Source organism: Rhincodon typus, chromosome 10 (genome assembly GCF_021869965.1).
Source record: "Rhincodon typus isolate 14 chromosome 10, sRhiTyp1.1, whole genome shotgun sequence".
Classification (NCBI taxonomy): Eukaryota; Metazoa; Chordata; class Chondrichthyes; order Orectolobiformes; family Rhincodontidae; genus Rhincodon; species Rhincodon typus.
In genome coordinates, this window is record NC_063341.1 from 2,870,188 (window position 1) to 2,890,365 (window position 20,178).

Consider the following 20,178-nt stretch of genomic DNA (forward strand, 5'->3'; position numbering starts at 1 on the left):
GCTCTCGTTCTCTCGCTCTCGTTCTCTCGCTCTCGTTCTCTCGCTCTAAATCTCTCTCTAAATCCCTTTTTTTCTCTTTCTCTGTTTTTCTTGGTGCCTCAGGTCATCTTAACTTCTCAAATTGCCAAAGTGCATTATTATGAATCTATTATTAGGAATTTCTGTCCACCTACTGCACGGAGCTCTGCCAGTGTCTTTCTTTATACCTTTCTTTCAGCAGCATTTATGGATGGATTATTGACGAGGCCTTTTTGCTCCTTAAAAAAATTAACTTATTCCAAAATGCCTATAAGACATTGAGTTCTTTGTCTAAACCATGGGTTGAAAAACCAACCCTTCATGTAATTGATTTGCCATTAATTTTTCGAGCTATGAATAGACTTTCTGTCCTTGATAAACTATTCTTTCATTCCTTATCGCATCTCCCTGACTAGTTACAAGCTCTTGAAACATTCTGTCTCTGGTCTTCAGAATTAATTTGCAGGAGTTCCGTTGCTTCTCATTTTTTCCACCAGGAATTATTTAAGCCTAAGACTGATTGTCAGGCCCTTTCACCAGCTGTTCATAATAGCTATTCAGTTCAGTTATAGAGTCATAGAGGTATACGGCACGGAAACAGACCCTTCGGTCCAACTTGTCCATGCCATTCAGATATCCTAAATAAATCTAGTCCCGTTTACCAGCATTTGGCCCATATCCCTCTAAACCCTTCCTATTCATATACCCATCCAGATGCCTTTTAAATGTTGTAATCATACCAGCCTCCACCACTTCCTCTGGCAGCTCATTCCATACATGCATCACCCTGTGCATGATAAAGTCGTCCCTTTTAGGTCCTTTTTATTTCTTTCCCCTCTCACCTTAAACCTATGCCCTCTAGTTTTGGACTCCCCAACCCCAGGGAAAGGACCTTGCCTATTTACCCTATCCATGACCCTCATGATTTTATAAACCTGTATAAGGTCGCCCCTCGACTGCCAATATTCCAGGGAAAATGGCCCCTGTCTATTCAGCCTCTCCCTATATCGCAAACCCTCCAACCCTGGCAACATCCTCGTAAATCTTTTCTGAACCCTTTCAAGTTTCACAACATCATTCCTATAGGAGGGAGATCAGAATTGCACACAACACTCCAAAATTGGCCTCACCAATGTCCTGTACAGCCGCAACATGACCTCCTAACTCCTATACTCAATGCACTAATTAATGAAGCAAGCATACCAAATGCTTTCTTCACTAACCTATCTACCTGCAATTCCACTTTCAAGGAATTATGAACCCGCACTCTAAGGTCTCTTTGTTCAGCAATGCTCCCCAGGACCTTATCATTAAGTGTACAAGTCCTGCCCTTATTTGTCTTTCCTAAATGCAGCACCTCACATTTATCTAAATTGAACTTCATTTGCCAGTCCTCAGCCCAGTAGACCATCTGATCAAGATCCCTTTGTACTCTGAGGTAATCTTCTTTGCTGTCCACTACATCTCCAATTTTAGTGTCATCTGCAAGCTTACTAATCATACCTCCTATGTTCGCATCCAAATCATTTATATAAATGACTAAAAGCAGTGGATCCAGCACCGATCCTTGTGGCACACCACTAGTCACAGGCCTCCAGTCTGAAAAGCAGCCCTCCACCACCACCCTTTGACTTCTACCTTTGAGCCAGTTCTTATCCAGATAGCTAGTTCTCCCTGTATTCCACATGATCTAGAACAAAAACAAAGTTGCTGGAAAAGCTCAGCGGGTCTGGCAGCATCTGTGAGTTCTGAGGAAGAGTCACCGGACCCGAAACGTTAACTCTGTTTTCTCCTTCACAGATGCTCAAAACAACTTTGTTTTTGTTCTTGATTTACATCATCTGCAGTTCTTTTGGTTTCCACATGATCTAACCTTGCTAACCAGTCTATCACAAGGAATCTTGTCAAACGCCTTACTGAAGTCCATATAGATCACGTCCACCGCTCTGCTCTTAAATCCTCTTCATTACTTCTTCAAAAAACTCCATTAAGTTAGAGAGATATGACTTCCCTCACACAAAGCCACGTTGACGATCCCTAATCGGTCCTTGCCTTTCCAAATACATATAGATCCTGTTCCTCAGGATTCCCTCCAACAACTTGCCCATCACTGATGTCAGGCTCACCAGTCTATAGTTCCCTGGCTTCACTTTACCACCTTTCTTAAATAGTGGCACCACAGTAACTAACCTCCAGTCTTCTGGCACCTCACCTGTGGTTATCGATGATACAAATATCTCAGCAAGTGGCCCAGCAACCTCTTCCCTTGCTTCCCACAGAGTGCTAGAGTACACCTGATCAGGTCCCAGGGATTTATCTACATTTATGTGTTTTAAGACACCACCACCTCTGTAATATGGACATTTTTCAAGATGTCGCTATTTATTTCCCCACGTTCTATATCTTCATCCTTCTCCACCGTAAACACTGATGCAAAATACTCACTTAGTATCTCCCCCATCTCCTGTGGTTCCACATGTAGGCAGCCTTGCTGATCTTTAAGGAGCCCTATTCTCTCCTTAGTTACCCTTTTGTCCTTAATGTATTTGTAGAATCCCTTTGGATTTCCCTTAACCTTATTTGCCAAAGCTATCTCATGTCCCCTTTTTGCTCTCCTGATTTCCCTCTTAAGTATACTCCTACTGCCTTAATACTCTTCTAGGGATTCACTCTCTGCTATCTATACCTGACATATGCTTCCTCTTTTGTCTTGACCAGAACCTCAATTTCTCTAGTCATCCAGCATTCCCTCCACCTACCAGCCTAGCTCTTCACCCTAACAGGAATATACTGCCTCTGGACTCTTGTTATCTCATTTTTGAATGATTCCCATTTTCCAGCTGTCCTTTTACCTGCAAACCGCTGCCCCCGATCAGCTTTAGAAAGTTCTTGCCAAATACTGTCAAAATTAGCCTTCCTCCTGTTTAGAACTTTAACTTTTAGATCCAGTCTATGCTTTTCTATCACTATTTTAAAGCTAATGAAGTTGTTATTATTTTACTAAACTGATGAAAACTATGGAGTGATTTACTAAAGTGATTTCTATTCTAGTTCTACACAGTTACTAACATTGTACTGTTGTTTATTTTAAGTGTCGAACAGTTATTCTTCCATTCAATCTCATTTGTTCCTGGCCTGCTTTTTTTTTGGAGCTTGGTACTGTGGCAATCCACCAACAGTAATCATTTTACTCATTTGTTTGAGAGAATGGAATAGAATAGAAATGGGCACGGACACTGAGCTCCAATAAGGCCAAACCAATGCTTTATAAAGTTTCCCCATAACTTACTTTCTTTTGTACTGTATGTCTCTACTTATGAAGCCCTGGAACCTATTTGCTTTTATAATTGCTTTGTCAACTGGCTTTGCAATCTTCCATGATTTGTGAGCATTCATCCCAGGACCTTATGCTCCTGCACCTCACTTTAGAATTGTACGCTTTATATTTACCTCTCCTTGTTCTTCCTAGCAAAATGCATCAATTTGCATTCCTTGCATTGAATTTCATGCATCATGTGACCACCCATTCTCCCAGCCCCTCTACGTCCTCTTGACATCCATGATTAGCCTCCTCACTGTTCGCAATTGTGGTTTCGTTTGATGTGCAGATTTGAAATTGTACCCTGCACAACTATAGGTCATGAATAAGGAACAAGATAAGTAGTGGTTGTAATATAGGCACCTGGGGAACCATACTGTTGACCTTTTCTAAAATTGGTATGAATTAAAGGCCATATGACTGAAAGTAATGGTGTTGCTTTTGTCTGTCTTTCAGAACAGAAACACGAAGACGCATTGGTTTTTCTCTACCTGTGGATCGCCTGCTTGTTGATCAGCTCCTGTTACACTCTCACCTGGGATCTGAAGATGGACTGGGGTCTCTTTGACAAAAATGCTGGAGAGAATACTTTCCTGCGTGAGGAGATAGTTTACCCTCAGAAAGTAGGTGTTTAAGCAGCTTCATACACTACCCTCTATCTTTACTGGGTTAATAGATATTAATGGCAATGAAATGAGGGCCAACAATGCCATGGAACATGTTTTGTGCAGACTGATCTATGCCTAGATCTTCCCAATAATTTACAGCAATCCAAACTTTATGGGATATTCTTCCTGGGACATGTGTCTGTGCACACAGGAGAGGGCTGTGGTTGTGATACCGTTCTGCCACCCAATATTAAGATGGGTGGGAAAGGGAAAAGTAGGGTACAAATCGGCAGAAATTCAGGGCACCGTTTTCAGGCAAACGTTGGGCACCTTTCACGTTAATACGTTTACTTTCTGCAGCTACCACAGGTTTCTCCTTCCCTCATGTTTATTGTGCTTTAAATGGAAAGCGGACGATTTCCAAAGCTTCCCATTCCACATCCTATCTGAAAAGCCAGCTACTCTCATTCTGTTCACCCCAAGTGCTATCTCATGTACCACTTCCATGCCAGCACAAAATAGAGAGTTGCAGGCAGAGGCCATTGATGTCCTTTTCAGCACCAACACAAATGTGGTATAGAAGTTAACTAATAGCATTGGTATCCAATTAATAGCCTGCATGCCCAGGCAGTCCTGCTCCTGCTGCTTGTTCTAGTTGTTATCATGTGCCTGGAGGTTTGGAGAGAGCTATGTTAATGGAGTTGTTTTATTCGAGAATACATCCCCAATCACAACACTAAGATCTGTTAGTATCAGCAAGGTGAGCTAGAAATTTACAATAAAGAAAGAGGCCACTTATCCCTTCTAGTCTATCCTGGTGCTTATTGTTCAAGAACTTCCACCAACTTTACATCATCCCACCCTATTAACATTGGTTTTTCTTCCTTGCTCCCTCAGGTACATATCAAGCTTCTCTTTAGTTGAGTTTGTGTTATTTGTGCCAACCATTCCATGTGGTTGGGAGTAAAAGAGAGCATGGATTTGAACTGTGTGCATAACCCTTCAAGCTCTTTAGTTTGCAGTCATGATGCCAATAATAAGAATCCCAGATCACAGAATTGTTGCAGTGCAGAAGAAGCTTGGAGACTTTTACACTTGAAAGTGTTATGGTCTCACAAAAACACATTGGTTCCATCCTAAGGCTGCTGTTCTGACCTTAAGTCATCGCACCTTCCAACAGAACATCTGGTTCCCAACCACTTGCCAGTGTACATACCTGGAAATGTTTCTTTCTTATTGAAAGACTACGTCCTGATATTTTCTATTTTCTTTCCTGATACTGTTTTTTCACATCTGTAACTGATGTGCTTCCATACCTTCTACCAGTATACACTCTCTGAACCCCCACCCCCCGACAGCCGGTTGATGGACCTGCCTTTCATTTCTCCCTATCCTGCCATTGAGAATTTAATGTCGTTCTGCACAAAATGCAGTGGGGTCAACTTGACAAATATCTCTGATCAGGCTATGGTGTTTTCAGATTTGTTTTTGTTTCCCATTATATCCTGAAAGTATATTGAGGAGTTGATATTTCTGCTTTTATTCACAGAGTTATTACTACTGTGCCATTGTAGAGGATGTCATTTTGAGATTTGCTTGGACTGTGCAGATTTCTGTTACCTCAATGAGTACATTCGCTTCAGCAGGAGATATAATTTCTACAGTGCTGGCCCCACTGGAAGTCTTCCGGTAATATCATTCAAAACCTTGTGATGAATAAGTTGTTGATTAGTTAGGTGTGGGAGTGATGGACATGTAGCAATAATATTGGCTGAATGCAGGTTAGAACATTCTGATCTTCAGTCTACCTGGACTGTACCAGCAAAGAAGGGTACCAGGGAAAAGATATTAAGTGAGGCTACAAAACTTCTTTAAAGGTTTTATTTTTCTTCCAGAGCAGAGATTTTAAAAACCCAAGAGGCACTTGAAATACAATGAAGATAAAGAGTAAAAGTAGGGAGTTTAAAGCAGACAGCTTGTGAAGGACTGGAGTTTGAAATGGTTCTTGACCTCCAGAATGATCCTAGAATAGTCAGGGATGTGGCAACAAAGTGAGGATCCTGATTAAAGTTGTTAATTTCTTAAGTGTGTTTGTGATAGTTTTCTACAGCAATATATCCAAGAGCCAATTAGGGGACAGGCTGAACTGGATATTGTAACGACGAATGGGCCACATTTATTTAATAGCCAAACTATGCATGAAGATATATCCAGTAGTGATCATAATATAATTCAAGTTCAACGTAATGTGTGACAGGAAGAAACACAAGACAACACAAAAGATTCTAGATTAAGTTAAGGGTTCACTTGAATGAGGTCAGAGACTGTAAAGTGGGAAAATCGATTCATATTTAAAATGACAGAAGATCAATTGGTGGTGTTAAAATACAATAATCCCATGAAGAACCAGCTTATACCCTAAGTGGTAAGAGACCTGCTTGTCAAAAACAACGGCATTGGTGACTAATGAAGTAAGAGACAACATAAAACTAAAATTTAAAGCATACAAAAAAAGATCAAAAACAGCACAGATCCTGGTGATAGAGAAAGTTGTGAAGGGCAGCAGAACATACAAATATATGAATTAGGAGCACAAGGTGTTCAGTAGAACAGATAGTAAAATCTATAAAAAGGACATATGGAAAAATACTTGCAAACAATATCAAAATCACCACAGACTTTTTAACGATTATGTGCCAACTCACAGGGCAGTTTCTGTGGGTTTGGAGTCACATGTGGGCCTGACCAGATAAGAATGGCAGTTTTCCTTCACTGAAGAACATTAGTTTCATGGTCACATTCATTACTGATACTAATTTTCAATTCCAGATTTTTATTCCACCAGCTGCCGAGTGAGACTTGAACTTGTCATAGAGGAGTCTGGGTCTAGGGGATACTAGTCCAATGACATTGCTGCTGTACCATTGTCTCCCTGATAGATAGAAACTATTCCCATTGTCGGGGAGTCTAGGACCAGGGGACATAGTCTCAAGCAATTCGAGCCAGGCCTTTCAAGAGTGAAATTAAGAAACTGTTCTTTACGTGTAGAGTGGAATTTTGAAAATCATTTGCACGAGCATAGCTGACACATGATCAATTGTTAATTTTAAAACTGAGATTAACAGATTTTTGTTAACCAAAGGTGACATGAGATATTGATAGAAATATGGAGTTCTGTCACAGATTAATCATAAACCTCATTGATGGCAGAACAGGCTCCAAGGACAAGGTAGCTGCTCCTCTTCCTGTAATCCTAGGTCAAATGACACTGGACTGGCCAGATTCATCAATATGTGCATGCTAACCTACTAGGGATAGATTGTGTGTGGGATGGCTTTCTAATTAGGCTGCTTTGTGGGTGAGGAAGCATCTGAATTCTATTGATGAAAGCAGTGGTGTTACTGAACCTGCAATATTTATAGGACATGAGCATACAAATTAGAAGCCGGAATAGGCTATTTGGCACCTCAGACCTGCTCTACCATTCATTGAGGTCATGACTGATCTGATTACTCTCCATTCTCACCTTCCCTAATAATGTTTCACCCTTTTGTTTATTAAGAATCTATCTACCATTACCTTAAAAGATATTCACAGGCTGTGTTTCCACCACCTTTTATGAGAAAATGTTTATCCTTCTCTCAGTCTGAAATGAGTGACCCTTATTTTTAAGGGTGACTTCTAATTCTAGAGAGTTGGGAATTCACATTGGCATCTGATGGGTTGGGAAAGGAAATTTTCCCCAAGTGAAGAGTGTGTGTGAAGGCTGTGAGAGAGGATATGACATAAAGGAAAGGGAAATAGCCTCATCAGCAAGGGAGGCTTTAGAGGCACAGACAGGATGGGATGGGGAACACTAATCTTTCAGCATAATACTAAAATATTTATTATGCAAAATTATGTAACTACTTAGCTGGTCTCCCAAGAATTCATCACTGCCTAAACTCATATTTAGCAAAAAGTGCATTCACAATAAGACACGACTGTCAGCAAGCAAACAGCTCATGTTGAAAGGCATCTAATGCCTGTTTAAACTCAGCAGTGCACTGAATGCTTGTACGCAAGGTTGGAAAAGTATAATAACCAGTACAATACTACCCTCTCTGTAAAAGAGTTGGTACATACCACAACTGTTCATTTACCCTATGCTGAATTATCATACTGTGGGTGGAATGAAGGAGCTAAGGACCGGGTTTTGAGGATTATAGGTGTTCTGGGTGGCTGCAAGTAAAGCTGCGCCCAAAGATTTGAGCAAAAGCATCAATCACTTTGCAGTACCTTGCATATTGAGGTTGTCATCAATGCTGCTGCCCACTAACATTGAGTTGCGTTTTGCTGCAGGCGGTTTGTGTGGAATTTCTTCCGTTTGGAGAACGAACATCTGAACAACTGCGGTGAATTCCGTGCTGTACGTGATATCTCAGTGGCTCCCCTCAATGCTGACGACCAGACTGTCCTGGAACAGATGATGGACCTCGAGGATGGAGTGCGGAACCGCCAGAAAAACAGAGTTTGGAAACGCACTTATAGCATATCTCTGCGCAAAACACTGTACGTACTGATTTTGAGCTGCTCGCTGCTAGGCTGAGGGGCAACTGCAGTACCAGGGGAGATCAAAACGGAAAGCAATAACACTTTTGGAATACAATGAATGAACTGTCATTTATATTGTTTCACCTTTCACAACTTCACAATGTGATTTTTAGGCAATTAAACAGCATCACTGTTGTGAAATAGGAGACATAGCAGCCAGTTTTCACACAGCAAGATCCCACAAACAGTGAAGAAGTAATGACTAGACAATCTAGTTTTAGTACTGTTGAGGGATAAATAATTGACTGGCACACCAGAGCGAAAGGCCCTGGGTCACAAGGGAAAATTGGTGATTAAAGAATAGAGTTTGAAGTGGAAACAGCATGAGTGACTATCCAAAAGGTACTGACTGTGGCTGCAGTACAATACAGGAATCTTGTCATGCTCCATTATGCCACTCATACATAACCTGCCCGCATCATGGTGAAGGAGCATTTGCGAAGATTACGTTTTAGGGTTTCTCTCCTACCTCTGTTTATGCCCGATCTATGCTCATTTTAACAATGATTTCCTCCACCTGTTCCTGCAGTCCTTTTCCTACAAAACTGCTGATCACCCAGCTGCTCTTCCTGGCCCCCATGTTCGTTGTTACTAGTAACAATTCTCTTTTCTCTCTCTCCTTGAAATCTGTTACCATCACCTTTCTCAAACAAGTATGACCCTTTACCCCCACGTCCTTGCAAACTACAGCTCTGTCCTAAAATTTCTTCAATGTGTTTTTATGCCTCCCAAATCCTTGCCCATTTTTCTGAGAACTCCATTTTCGAATCCCTCCAAATGGATATCTGCGGTGACATGCATTCTATGTGACTTGATAAAGATAAACTTACCTTCTTCATCCTTTTTGATCCATCTACACACTCACACTGCTAACCACACCATCCTTCTGTTCCCCCATCACTTAACTGGGCAGAACTGCTATTGCCTGGTTCCATTTTTATATATTTCTTATGTAGCCACCTGCAATGGTTTCTCTTCCTGCTCCTACACTGGGTGTTCCCCAGAGATCTATCCCTAACAGCCAAATTTCTTATCTACACGCTGCCGCTCAGCACATCATCTGAAAACTCAGCATTTTTTTAACATGTATGCTGACAGCATCCAGCTCTACCTCCCCACCGCTTCTCTTGACTGCTGCACTGTCTTTAAATTGTTATGGTCAGAAATCACATGACACCAGGTTATAGTCCAGCAGGTTTATTTGAAAACACAAGCTTTCGGAGACTCAGTCCTCCTCCAGGTGTTAATGACAGAGGTAGTATCAGACACAGAAGTTAAAGTCAAAATACTGCTGCTCGTTCCTTACTCCCATCAAATTCTTGTTCTCATTGCTCCTGATCTTCCCAGTTGTGTAATGCCTTCGTTTTTAAAATTCTTACCCTTGATTTTAAATTCCTCCATAGTTCACCCTCTTTCTCTAATCTCCTCCAGGCCTGCAATCCTCCAAAGATATTTGCACTCCTTTAATTCTGGTCTCTTGGGCGTCCCTGATTTTAATTGTTCCATCATCTCTCTACTTTATTTCTTTAAGGCATTCCTTTAATACCTTTCTCTTAGCACAAGCTTTTGACCATCTGTACAAATATCCCTCTATGCAGCTATGTCAATTTCCCTGTGAAGCGCCTTGTGACATTTTTCCAAGTTAAAGGCCTTATATAAATACAAGTTGTTCTCTCTAACTGTACCTTCCCTTTTTTCCCTGCTCACTGATTGTTCATTTCTTCTCTGTCAGTTGCTTTGAGGCATGAGGTGCATGATTTACATTTAAAACATCACATCTTATAAGCTCACATTGATTGTGAAGTGCTTTGAATTGGGATGTGGAAAGCAGTATATAAAAGCAGGTTTTCAAGCTACACAAAGATGAGAGGGCATCAGCCTATTGTGCAAAACTGCAGATGCTACCAGACCTGCTGATTTTCTCCAGCACTCTGTTATTTCAGATTTCCAGCATGTACAATACTTTGCTTTTATCTACAAGATCTTTTTGTCCAGAATGTACAAGATTTATTCAGCGATTCCTTATCAAACAAAACAGTTTGATGCGTTCATTGTTTAGACTAAATACTTCTTGAAGTTTTCTTTGATTATTGTTTTAAAATATATAATTGCACCTTAAAACATAAGATTCAAAATGTTACTGCTTTTGTACTTTGCTTGTAAGTGTGAATTTTAATACACAGTTCATAGCATCTAGTTTGCATATGGACTGGCAGTAAGAGCTCTAAAGTTGGTCACAGTATTCCCAGTAAAGGCACAATGTTCAAACAGAGTTTACGGTGATGTTCAAAAGAAGCAAAAGTTGTGTAAGAAAGAAAACCTTTTTCAATCAGCAAGTAGTTAGGGTGTAAAATGCACTTCCTCAAATTGAGGCATTCGAGAAGGATAATTGTTGGAGAGAACTAGTGTGCAAGAGTACGGGGGAGCGGTGGTGGAAAGCAGGAGATTGGTACTGGGTAATGATGCTCATTTAAAGAGTTGGTGCAAGCATGTTGGCCTGAATGGTCTCATCCTGCACCATACAGTTCTGTGATTCTGTGTTCTTCCTGTAGGTTGCTGTCCAATGATTCCTTCTGCAAATTGTGACTATTTATGAACAACAGGGTAGATCAAGAGATAGTAGGAACTGCAGATGCTGGAGAATCCGAGACAACAAGGTGCAGGGCTGGATGAACACAGCAGGCCAAGCAGCATCATAGGAGCAGAGACGCTGACGTTCCGGGCCTAGACCCTTCATCAGAAAAGGGGGAGGGGAAGGGGGTTCTGAAATAAATAGGGAGAGAGTGGGAGGCGGATAGAAGATGGATAGAGGAGAGGATAGGTGGAGAGGAAACAAACAGGACAAAGAGGCAGGGATGGGGCCAGTAAAGGTGAGTGTAGGTGGGGAGTTAGGGAGGGGATAGGTCAGTCCAGGGAGGATGGACAGGTCAAGGGGGCGGGATGAGGTTGGTCGGTAGGAGATGGAGGTGCGGCTTGAGGTGGGAGGAGGGGATAGGTGGGAGGAAGAAAGGTTAGGGAGGCAGGGACGAGCTGGACTGGTTTTGGGATGCAGTAGGGGGAGGGGAGATTTTGAAACTTGTGAAATCGACATTGATACCATTGGGCTGCAGGGTTCCCAAGCGGAATATGAGTTGCTGTTCCTGCAACCTTCGGGTGGCATCGTTGTGGCGCTGCAGGAGGCCCAGGATGGACATGTCGTCTGAGGAATGGGAGGGGGAGTTGAAATGGTTCGCGACTGGGAGGTGCAGTTGTTTATTGCGAACCGAGCGTAGGTGTTCTGCAAAGCGGTCCCCAAGCCTCCGCTTGGTTTCCCTGATGTAGAGGAAGCCACACCGGGTACAGCAGATGTGCAGGTGATGTGGAAAGATCTGCTTGATGTGGAAATTTTTCTTGGGGCCTGGGATGGGGGTGAGGGAGGAGGAATGGGGGCAGGTGTAGCACTTCCTGCGGTTGCAGGGAAAAGTGCCGGGTGTGGTGGAGCTGGAGGGGAGTGTGGAGCGGACAAGGGAGTCACGGAGAGAGTGGTCCCTCCGGAAAGCAGATAAGGGTGGGGAGGGAAAGATGTCTTTGGTGGTGGGGTCGGATTGCAGATGGCGGAAGTGTCGGAGGATGATGCGTTGGATCCGGAGGTTGGTGGGGTGGTACGTGAGGACAAGGGGGATTCTTTTTTGGTTCTTATTGCGTGGACGGGATGTGAGAGATGAGTTGCGGGAGATGTGGGAGACACGGTTGAGGGCATTCTCGACCACCGAGGGGGGGGGAGTTATGGTCCTTGAAAAACGAGGACAACTGAGATGTACGGGAGTGGAATGCCTCATCCTGGGAGCGGATGCGGCGGAGGCGAAGGAATTGGGAATAGGGGATAGCATTTTTGCAGGAAGGTGGGTGGGAGGAGGAGTATTCTAGGTAGCTGTGGGAGTCGGTGGGCTTGAAATGAATTTCAGTTTCTAGGTGGTTGCCCGATATGGAGACAGAGAGGTCCAGGAAGGGTTTCACAAGTTTCAAAATCTCCCCTCCCCCTACCGCATCCCAAAACCAGTCCAGCTCGTCCCTGCCTCCCTAACCTGTTCTTCCTCCCACCTATCCCCTCCTCCCACCTCAAGCCGCACCTCCATCTCCTACCGACCAACCTCATCCCGCCCCCTTGACCTGTCCGTCCTCCCTGGACTGACCTATCCCCTCCCTAACTCCCCACCTACACTCACCTTTACTGGCCCCATCCCTGCCTCTTCGTCCTGTTTGTTTCCTCTCCACCTATCCTCTCCTCTATCTATCTTCTATCCGCCTCCCACTCTCTCCCTATTTATTTCAGAACCCCCTTCCCCTCCCCCTTTTCTGATGAAGGGTCTAGGCCCGGAACGTCAGCGTCTCTGCTCCTATGATGCTGCTTGGCCTGCTGTGTTCATCCAGCCCTGCACCTTGTTGTCTAGGGTAGATCAAGATCAGTGTTGCCAGAGGAGGTCATGCCTGACAATTGTTAGAAGTCTTTGAGGAGGTATCAAACAAGTTAGACGAAGGAGAGCCAGTGGATGTGATCTTTTTGGATTTCCAGAACGCCTTTGACAAGGTGCTGCACAGGAGGCTGCTGAACAAGACAAGAGCCCATGGTGTTAGGAGCAAGGTACTGGCATGGATAGACTGACAGAAGGCAGAGAGTAGGGATAAAGGGGTATTTTTCAGGATGGCAGCCAGTTCCTCAGGGGCCCATGTTGGAACTACAGCTATTCACGTTATACATATGAAATAATCTGGACAAAGGAACTGAGGGTATTGTTGCTAAGTTTGCAGATGACACAAAGATAGGTGGAGGGACAGGCAGTGTTGAAGAAGCAGGGAGGCTGCAGAAGGTCTTGGGCAGACTCTGAGAGTGGCAAAGGAGTAGCACATGGAATACAGTTTGAGAAAGTGAGGTTCTGCACTTAGGTAGGAAGAATAGAGGCATGGTCTATTTTCTAAATGGGGAAAGACTTCAGAAATCTGAAGCACAAGGGAACTCAGGAGTCATATTTCTTCAGGTTAACCTTCAGGTTCAGTTGGCAGTTAGGAAGGCAAATGCAATGTTAGCTTTCACTTTAAATGGCTAGAATACAAGAGCAGAGATGTTCTGCTGAGGCTATAAAAGGTTCTGGTCAGATGCATTTAGAATATTGTGAGCAGTTTTGGGCCCCATATCTAAGAAGGGATGTGCTGGCATTGGAGGGAGTCCAGAGGACGTTTACAAGAATGATCTTGAGGATGAAGGGCTTATCATATGAGGAACAGCTGAGGACTCTAGGTCTGTACTCGATGAAGTTAAGAAGAATGAAGGAGGATCTCTTTGAAACTCGAGGCCTGGATAGAGTGAGCATGGAGATGATGTGTCCATTAGTAGGAGAGACTAGAACCCAAGGGTACAGCCTCAGTATGAAAGGATTACCCTTTAGAACTGAGATGAGGAATTTCTTCAGTCTGAGGCTGGTGAATCTGTGAAACACATTGCTGCAGAGGGTTTTGGAGGCCAAGTCATTGAGTGTATTTACAACAGAGATAGATAGGTCTTGACTAGTGAGGGGATTAAGAGTTAGGGGAGAAGGCAGGAGAATGGGGTTGAGAAACATATCAGCCATGATTGAATGGCAGAGCAGACTCATTAGGGTGACTGGCCTAATTCTGCTCCTATATGTTATGGTCTTATTACCTGAGCACACTTTGTATGAGCAAGGAGCTTCAACACAGGAGAAGAGTTTCCCATTGAAGTACAAATGAACTTCTTGAACGGCATTTATCTGATACTCAAAACCATCAAATTCCTTTTCTTGCATCTGAAAATCCTGTCAATAGTCTGCAGCATGCCTATTAGTAGTCCATAAAACTAGTGTCTTGTATTCTGCAAAAATTCCTAATATTTGCATGTGCCTGTGCTACTTGCTAATTTGGAACAAATGTAGTCCATTTAGCCCTTTGAGTCTGTTCCATCATTCATTTCGCCCATGTGGTGCCAAGCTTTACATGGATGGTGGACTTGATTTGATATCCCAGCACTCATTATGGTTCACATTCAATATTCAGACATACCAGGAATAGGAATCGATAAACAATTCGCGTTTATTTTACTCAAAGGACCTATGTGATAGGATTAGGAGATAGCAAGAACTGCAGGTGCTGGAAGTCAGAGATAACATAGTGTGGAGCTGGAGGAACACAGGTCAGGCAGCATCAGAGGAGCAGGGTAGTTGACCTTTCAGGTCAGGACCCTTCATCAGGACTCAGGGTTAGGGCTTTTGGATTTGAGGTCCTGCATCTAATGTATGGCAACAACATAACTGCCACCTTATTGGTCTCGGTGCAGTCAGCATTGGTCACTTTAAATATAAAAACAAGGAGCCTTCACCTATTTCAAAACCCTTCTGCAGACTGGCTAAAGAACTTATTGGGGAATGCACTGCTACCAGTTTACTAGTTGTGACAGCCAAAACAGCTGCTTAAAAATAGGAGCAGAAGTGTTTGTTTTAAATTTCCTCCTGTATGGACTGTGGAGAAGCAAAAATGCTCTTCGTAACACTGCCACTGACCCATACTTGATCTTTCCACAGCTCACATCTCCAATGATTGGAGCTTATTATGCTTCCTGAATTTATTAAGAATCCTTGGCCTCCATCCTGGCCATCTACCAACGGAAACAATCTTTCACTATTTAGTCTTTATAAAGTACCTAGGTTTTATTCAGGTGTAATTCTACTAAGCTGTTGAAGCAGCATCCAGGAGATTTATAGGAGCACAAGACATAAGAGCAGGACTAAGCCATTGGCCCTCTGAGCTTGCTCTGTCATTTAATGTGAATATGGCTGACCTTCTACTTCAATTCCCTCTTCCTGTATTATTCCCGCAATGCAGAATTCCCATCGCGTCCAAAAACCTATCTATCTCTAAACTTGAATGTAGTTGACAAAACTTTCTGGGCTAGAGAATTGCAGCAATTCACAACCCTTTGTATGAATTTCTCTATTTTCTTCACCTCGGTCCTAATTGACTGACCCCTTATTCAGAGAAAGTAACTCCTTACTTCCAGAGTCTCCAGCCAGGGAAAGCATCCTCTCAATATCTGTTCTATCAGGCCCTTTAAAAATGTTATTCTTTAATAAGAACACCTCATGTTCTTCTTAATTCCAGGGAATTTAGGCCCATTTTACCATACCTTAAGCACAGCAAACTATAGGATGCATCTATATTTCAACTCATATGTTTGACACTACTGTGTTAGACTATTGTTGTTTGGTATCTAATCTCCATTTACCTGTTTTTGCTCCAAAATCCTAATGAGTGCCCTAATCTAGCTAAGATATATCTATCCTAGTTTTCTTTATTTTAATTGACTCCCAGCATCCACAGCCTTTTGGGGGAGAGAGTTGCAGATTTTCACTACTTAGTGTGAAAAAGTACTTTGTGATTTCCCTTCTGGATGGCCTGTTACTCATTTTAAGCTAGTGTTCCCTTGTTCTGGACTTCCCCACCAGAGAAATAGATTCTCTGAATTTCCATCTTGTGTTTTGGTTTCTGCCTCAACTGCATTGCCAAAGCACGCATAACTTTGCAAACGAGGAAGTTTTCTGTGGGACAAGATACAAAAGAGCAGCAGAGTTCAATTGTTACAAAAGTCATGCGCAGCTGTGAGAGCAGTGAGGTTCAGATCAGAGAAACGGTCGTCAAAAGCTGAGAACTTAAATTGAATTTTGGTTTGATTTGTTGTTGTCACATGTACCACGGTACAGTGAACAGTATTGATTTTGCATGCTATCCAGGCAAAAATCATACTTTACGTAAGTATATCCGGGCAATAGAACAAAATGCAGAACGTGATATTATAGCTACATAGAAGGTGCAGAGAAAAATCAACTTTAATATATGGGAGGTCCATTCAAAAGTCTGATAACAGCAGGGAAGAAACTGTTTGTGAACCCTTCTGCAGACTGGCTGAAGAACCTGAGGAAGGGTCAGCGGACCCGAAACGTTAACTCTGTTTTTTCCTTCACAGATGCTGCCGAGCTTTTCCAGCAACTTTGTTTTTGTTCCTGATTTATAGCATCTGCAGTTCTTTCGGTTTTTGTTTCTGTTTGTGTACCTGTTGGTCTGTGTTTTCAAACTTTTGTATTGTATAGAACTTACAGTAGCACTGTTGGGAACTCTGTGCAGCAATCTAATCTCTCCTATTCTGACAAAAAAAGGACATTGGGAAAAATGTGATAGTGATTTGCAAGGATAATACCAGAACTGAAGAAAGACTCAACAGGTTGGATCTGTCTTTCCTTAGGAAGCATCTTGATAGAGGCAGTAAAATTCTCAACACTGTTGATAGGATAGTTGTAGAGTAGATGTTTTCACTTGTTAGGAAGTTCAAAACTATGAGATATAAGTCACTAATATATCCGATAGAGAATTCAGAATGAACTTATTTATCCAGACAGTGGTAGTTAGCATCCAGTTAGCATGAAGAACTCTTTACCATATGGAGTAGCTGAATCAAATAAAATTACATACTTAAAGAGAAGCTAGCTAAGTACATGAAGGAGAAAAGAGTAGAAGGATACACTGACACGGATGAAGAGGAAGTTGATGTGGAACATAAACATTTGGTGTTGGGTTGAATGGCCTGTTTCTGCACTGTACATTCCGTGTAATTCTGTTGAGAGGGTGGAACGACGAGAACATTGTGGGAATTTGATTGCTGTTGATTCTTACATTGAGCTGTTTGTGTCCCACAGAGTGAGGCCTCGTGACGCAGCCGTGTTAATCGAAGACACAGATGATGAAGCGTACACATGAAAGTCAGCACCGAACAGTCATTGTCCTTCACACGTTCCAGTTCTACCAGGCACTGAACACAATCTGCCACTCTGCGTGGCAACAGACTCAATTCCATTTATCCCCTTTGATTTAATATATTAATTTAAACTGATATTAAAAAAAGCGGTGTCAAGAACAATTTTACAAACAACAACAAAACATATCCACAAGGATCAAATCAAACAGAACAGACTCTGTGCTGGAAAATACCGATTTTTTTTTTTTTTTTTTTGTTTTTTTTTGTTCTGTCTTGTATTTTTTTTCTTCTCTCTCAGGCTCAGTATAGCTAGGGCTGGTTTAAGCTGGTTTATTCACATCATTCTGACCAGCTCATGGCCTTGGTTGCACTTGCAGGGAAAGTGCACTTAATTGTACTTCCTACGTGAAGTTATTGTGTTTAAAAAAAAAAAAAGATTCATTTTGATATGTATTCGTTCTGTTCCGATTGGAAATGTTCATATTATTTATGAAAGAAACTTGTGTCCTGTATGTTAATGCAGAAGTTAGTGTCAATGTTTGTTGAACTTTTATTTTGTGTTTCAGTCAGCGGTTAGCTTTCTCTTGCAAGAAAGCAAACCATCCTTATTAAGAGCACTTCAAAGCTTTCTAGGTGGTAGTTCCTGCAGAGCTGTCAAACACAGAAGTCCTGCATCCAACACAGACCACCAGGCTACATTCCACTGGCAAAGGTTACCCATGACAGGCTGGTTTCTTTACAAAACTATACAGGTGCCACAAAATGTTTGTAGTTCTTATAACTCAGATCTACAGCCAGTAGCATCAAAGACTGGTGCAAAGAAATGATCTATTGTCTATCAAAGAAACTTTGCTGTTTACATATCCCAGAAACTGGATGGGAAGTTTCATAGAAAATTCAACAAGTGTAATCCGTTCATTTTTTTTCTTGACTAAAGTTTGAATGTCAAGTGATGGATTTCCTCGCGCATCTATTTAATCTGTCATCAGTGAGATTTCCATTTTGCTTTTCATTTCTTTGTACCATTCCTGCAAACTGCCACCATCTTCTATGTGCCCAGCCTACCATGGTGTCTGGCATGTTGATTGGTGCAACGGGGATTTTTCTTGGAACTGTTGGTGCCAATGTTCTAGAAGCTGCCGTTCCTCTCTGTTCCCTAGAATAGTGCATGCTAACATTTCTCCAGTTACTTAGGCTCATGACGGTTTGAGTGATACTTTGCCCCCATGGGCAGATGTTTCAGTGGAGCCACCTTAAGGTCCAGTTCAATCAGCCAATACCAAAGTCAGTGGAGAGATTTCAATGCAGTAGGTTGTTTTGAAGAAACATTGTTCAGCTACCTGGGCCAATGGCCGGCTGCAAGCTACAGGATCTTGACTTTGTTGATGTGGCAAGTCAGTGTGAAATAGTGTAGTAATGAATTTGGGAATTGCTCATTGATTACTCATGTCATATTCTAAAAGTACCTTCTAATAAGGATTCTCTTCTGGCATAGCTTTAAGAGGGCTCCATTGTAACAAAGAACTCATGATCCTAGACATGCACAAAGGAGGGCAGGGTAAGAACTGGCCCAGGCATGGACATTAAGTCCCCCTCTGTCTCTTGGCTGAGCCTGATAAACAGTGGTTTACAATTTGTTGCAGATGCCAAATAGTGGGGGAAGACTTTGATGCCAAGGAGCTGTGAGTTTAGCTCATGTGGATGCAGGACTGCCTTCCATAACAGAGTGTAGCCTAGTACAATCACTTGGAATTGGAAGTTAAAGCAAATGCATGAGCATTGGATATGATCAAAGTTTTTGATGAATGACTCATTCATAGATAAAATAATGGCAAAAAATCTTTCACTGGTACAAATTCACGATATTCACCCTTCCTTCATTTGCAGCAGTCACATGTTTTATACAGAATTTCACATTCCTGTTGCCTTCTGTTAATAAAATGTACAGAAAATGGTTGAGATTCAGTCGTATTGTAATACCTGCTGAGGAATAGGGAGAAAAAGGACACTAGATAGCTAGGCCAAACGTGAACTTTTCCGTGAATGTGGAAGCTCAATTAACATGCTTCGGGCAGTTCCACAGTGCCAGTATTGGCACCCTCCACTATCCCTTTTATATCATGGGACCACTTCCAACGAAAGTGCTTCCACAATAGGGTGCGTTATAGTTATTGCTGCATCTGACCTGTTTGATATGTGGGGGCAGATCCAGCAGTAGACAAAGCATCCAGTCACGTTTGTGTATCTGACCTCATCTGAATATTGGGCAAAGCTTCATATTACTGAGCACCAGGGCAAGTGAGGGCTGAAAGTAGAATGCAGTGTAATTTCCTATAAGTAATACGATGGAGCAAAGATAGAAGGAATCCCTTACCTGAGTTCAGTCTTGAGAAAGCTAGCTAGGGAAGTAAATAGATTTGCGCTTGCATTGTTTGTGATACTGTGTTAGATAACCAATTTACAGTGCACTGTCACCAACACTAGAGTTGAGTTTCAATGAAGCCCTCTATAACCAGTGACAGAATTAATACATTACAAGTGTACATTACTTGATTCCACTTTTGTATTTTGTAGCAATTAGGGTAAAATCCAGTTCCATAGCCTAATGCTGAACTAAGCTCAAATCAAACCTAAATCAAAAGTTAAAAAATGAACATTAAATCCAGTTTGCAAAATATCTTTCAGGGAATATTTTCATATTTTCTCTTCATAATTTTAATCTGGGGTCAATTTTCTAAATGGAAATGTGACAAAGATTGTTTAGCTTTCACTCAGAAACTCTGAACAGGCATTGGCTATTTCCTGTTTTGAATTGGGCTAGCATTTGCTGAATATTTGATAGT

The 20,178-nt window shown here is 42.1% G+C and overlaps 1 protein-coding gene across 1 annotated transcript; it reads left to right on the forward strand.

Annotated features, from left to right (window-relative positions):
* Positions 1 to 3,753: 3,753 nt before the first annotated feature.
* Positions 3,754 to 19,289, forward strand: LOC125484212 (xenotropic and polytropic retrovirus receptor 1 homolog). Its single transcript, XM_048602007.1, has 4 exons — positions 3,754 to 3,960; positions 5,495 to 5,634; positions 8,287 to 8,496; positions 17,277 to 19,289. The coding sequence occupies exons 1-4, from the start codon at positions 3,754 to 3,756 to the stop codon at positions 17,335 to 17,337; spliced, it is 618 nt and encodes a 205-aa protein (XP_048457964.1). The 3' UTR covers positions 17,338 to 19,289.
* The last annotated feature ends 889 nt before the right edge of the window (positions 19,290 to 20,178 follow it).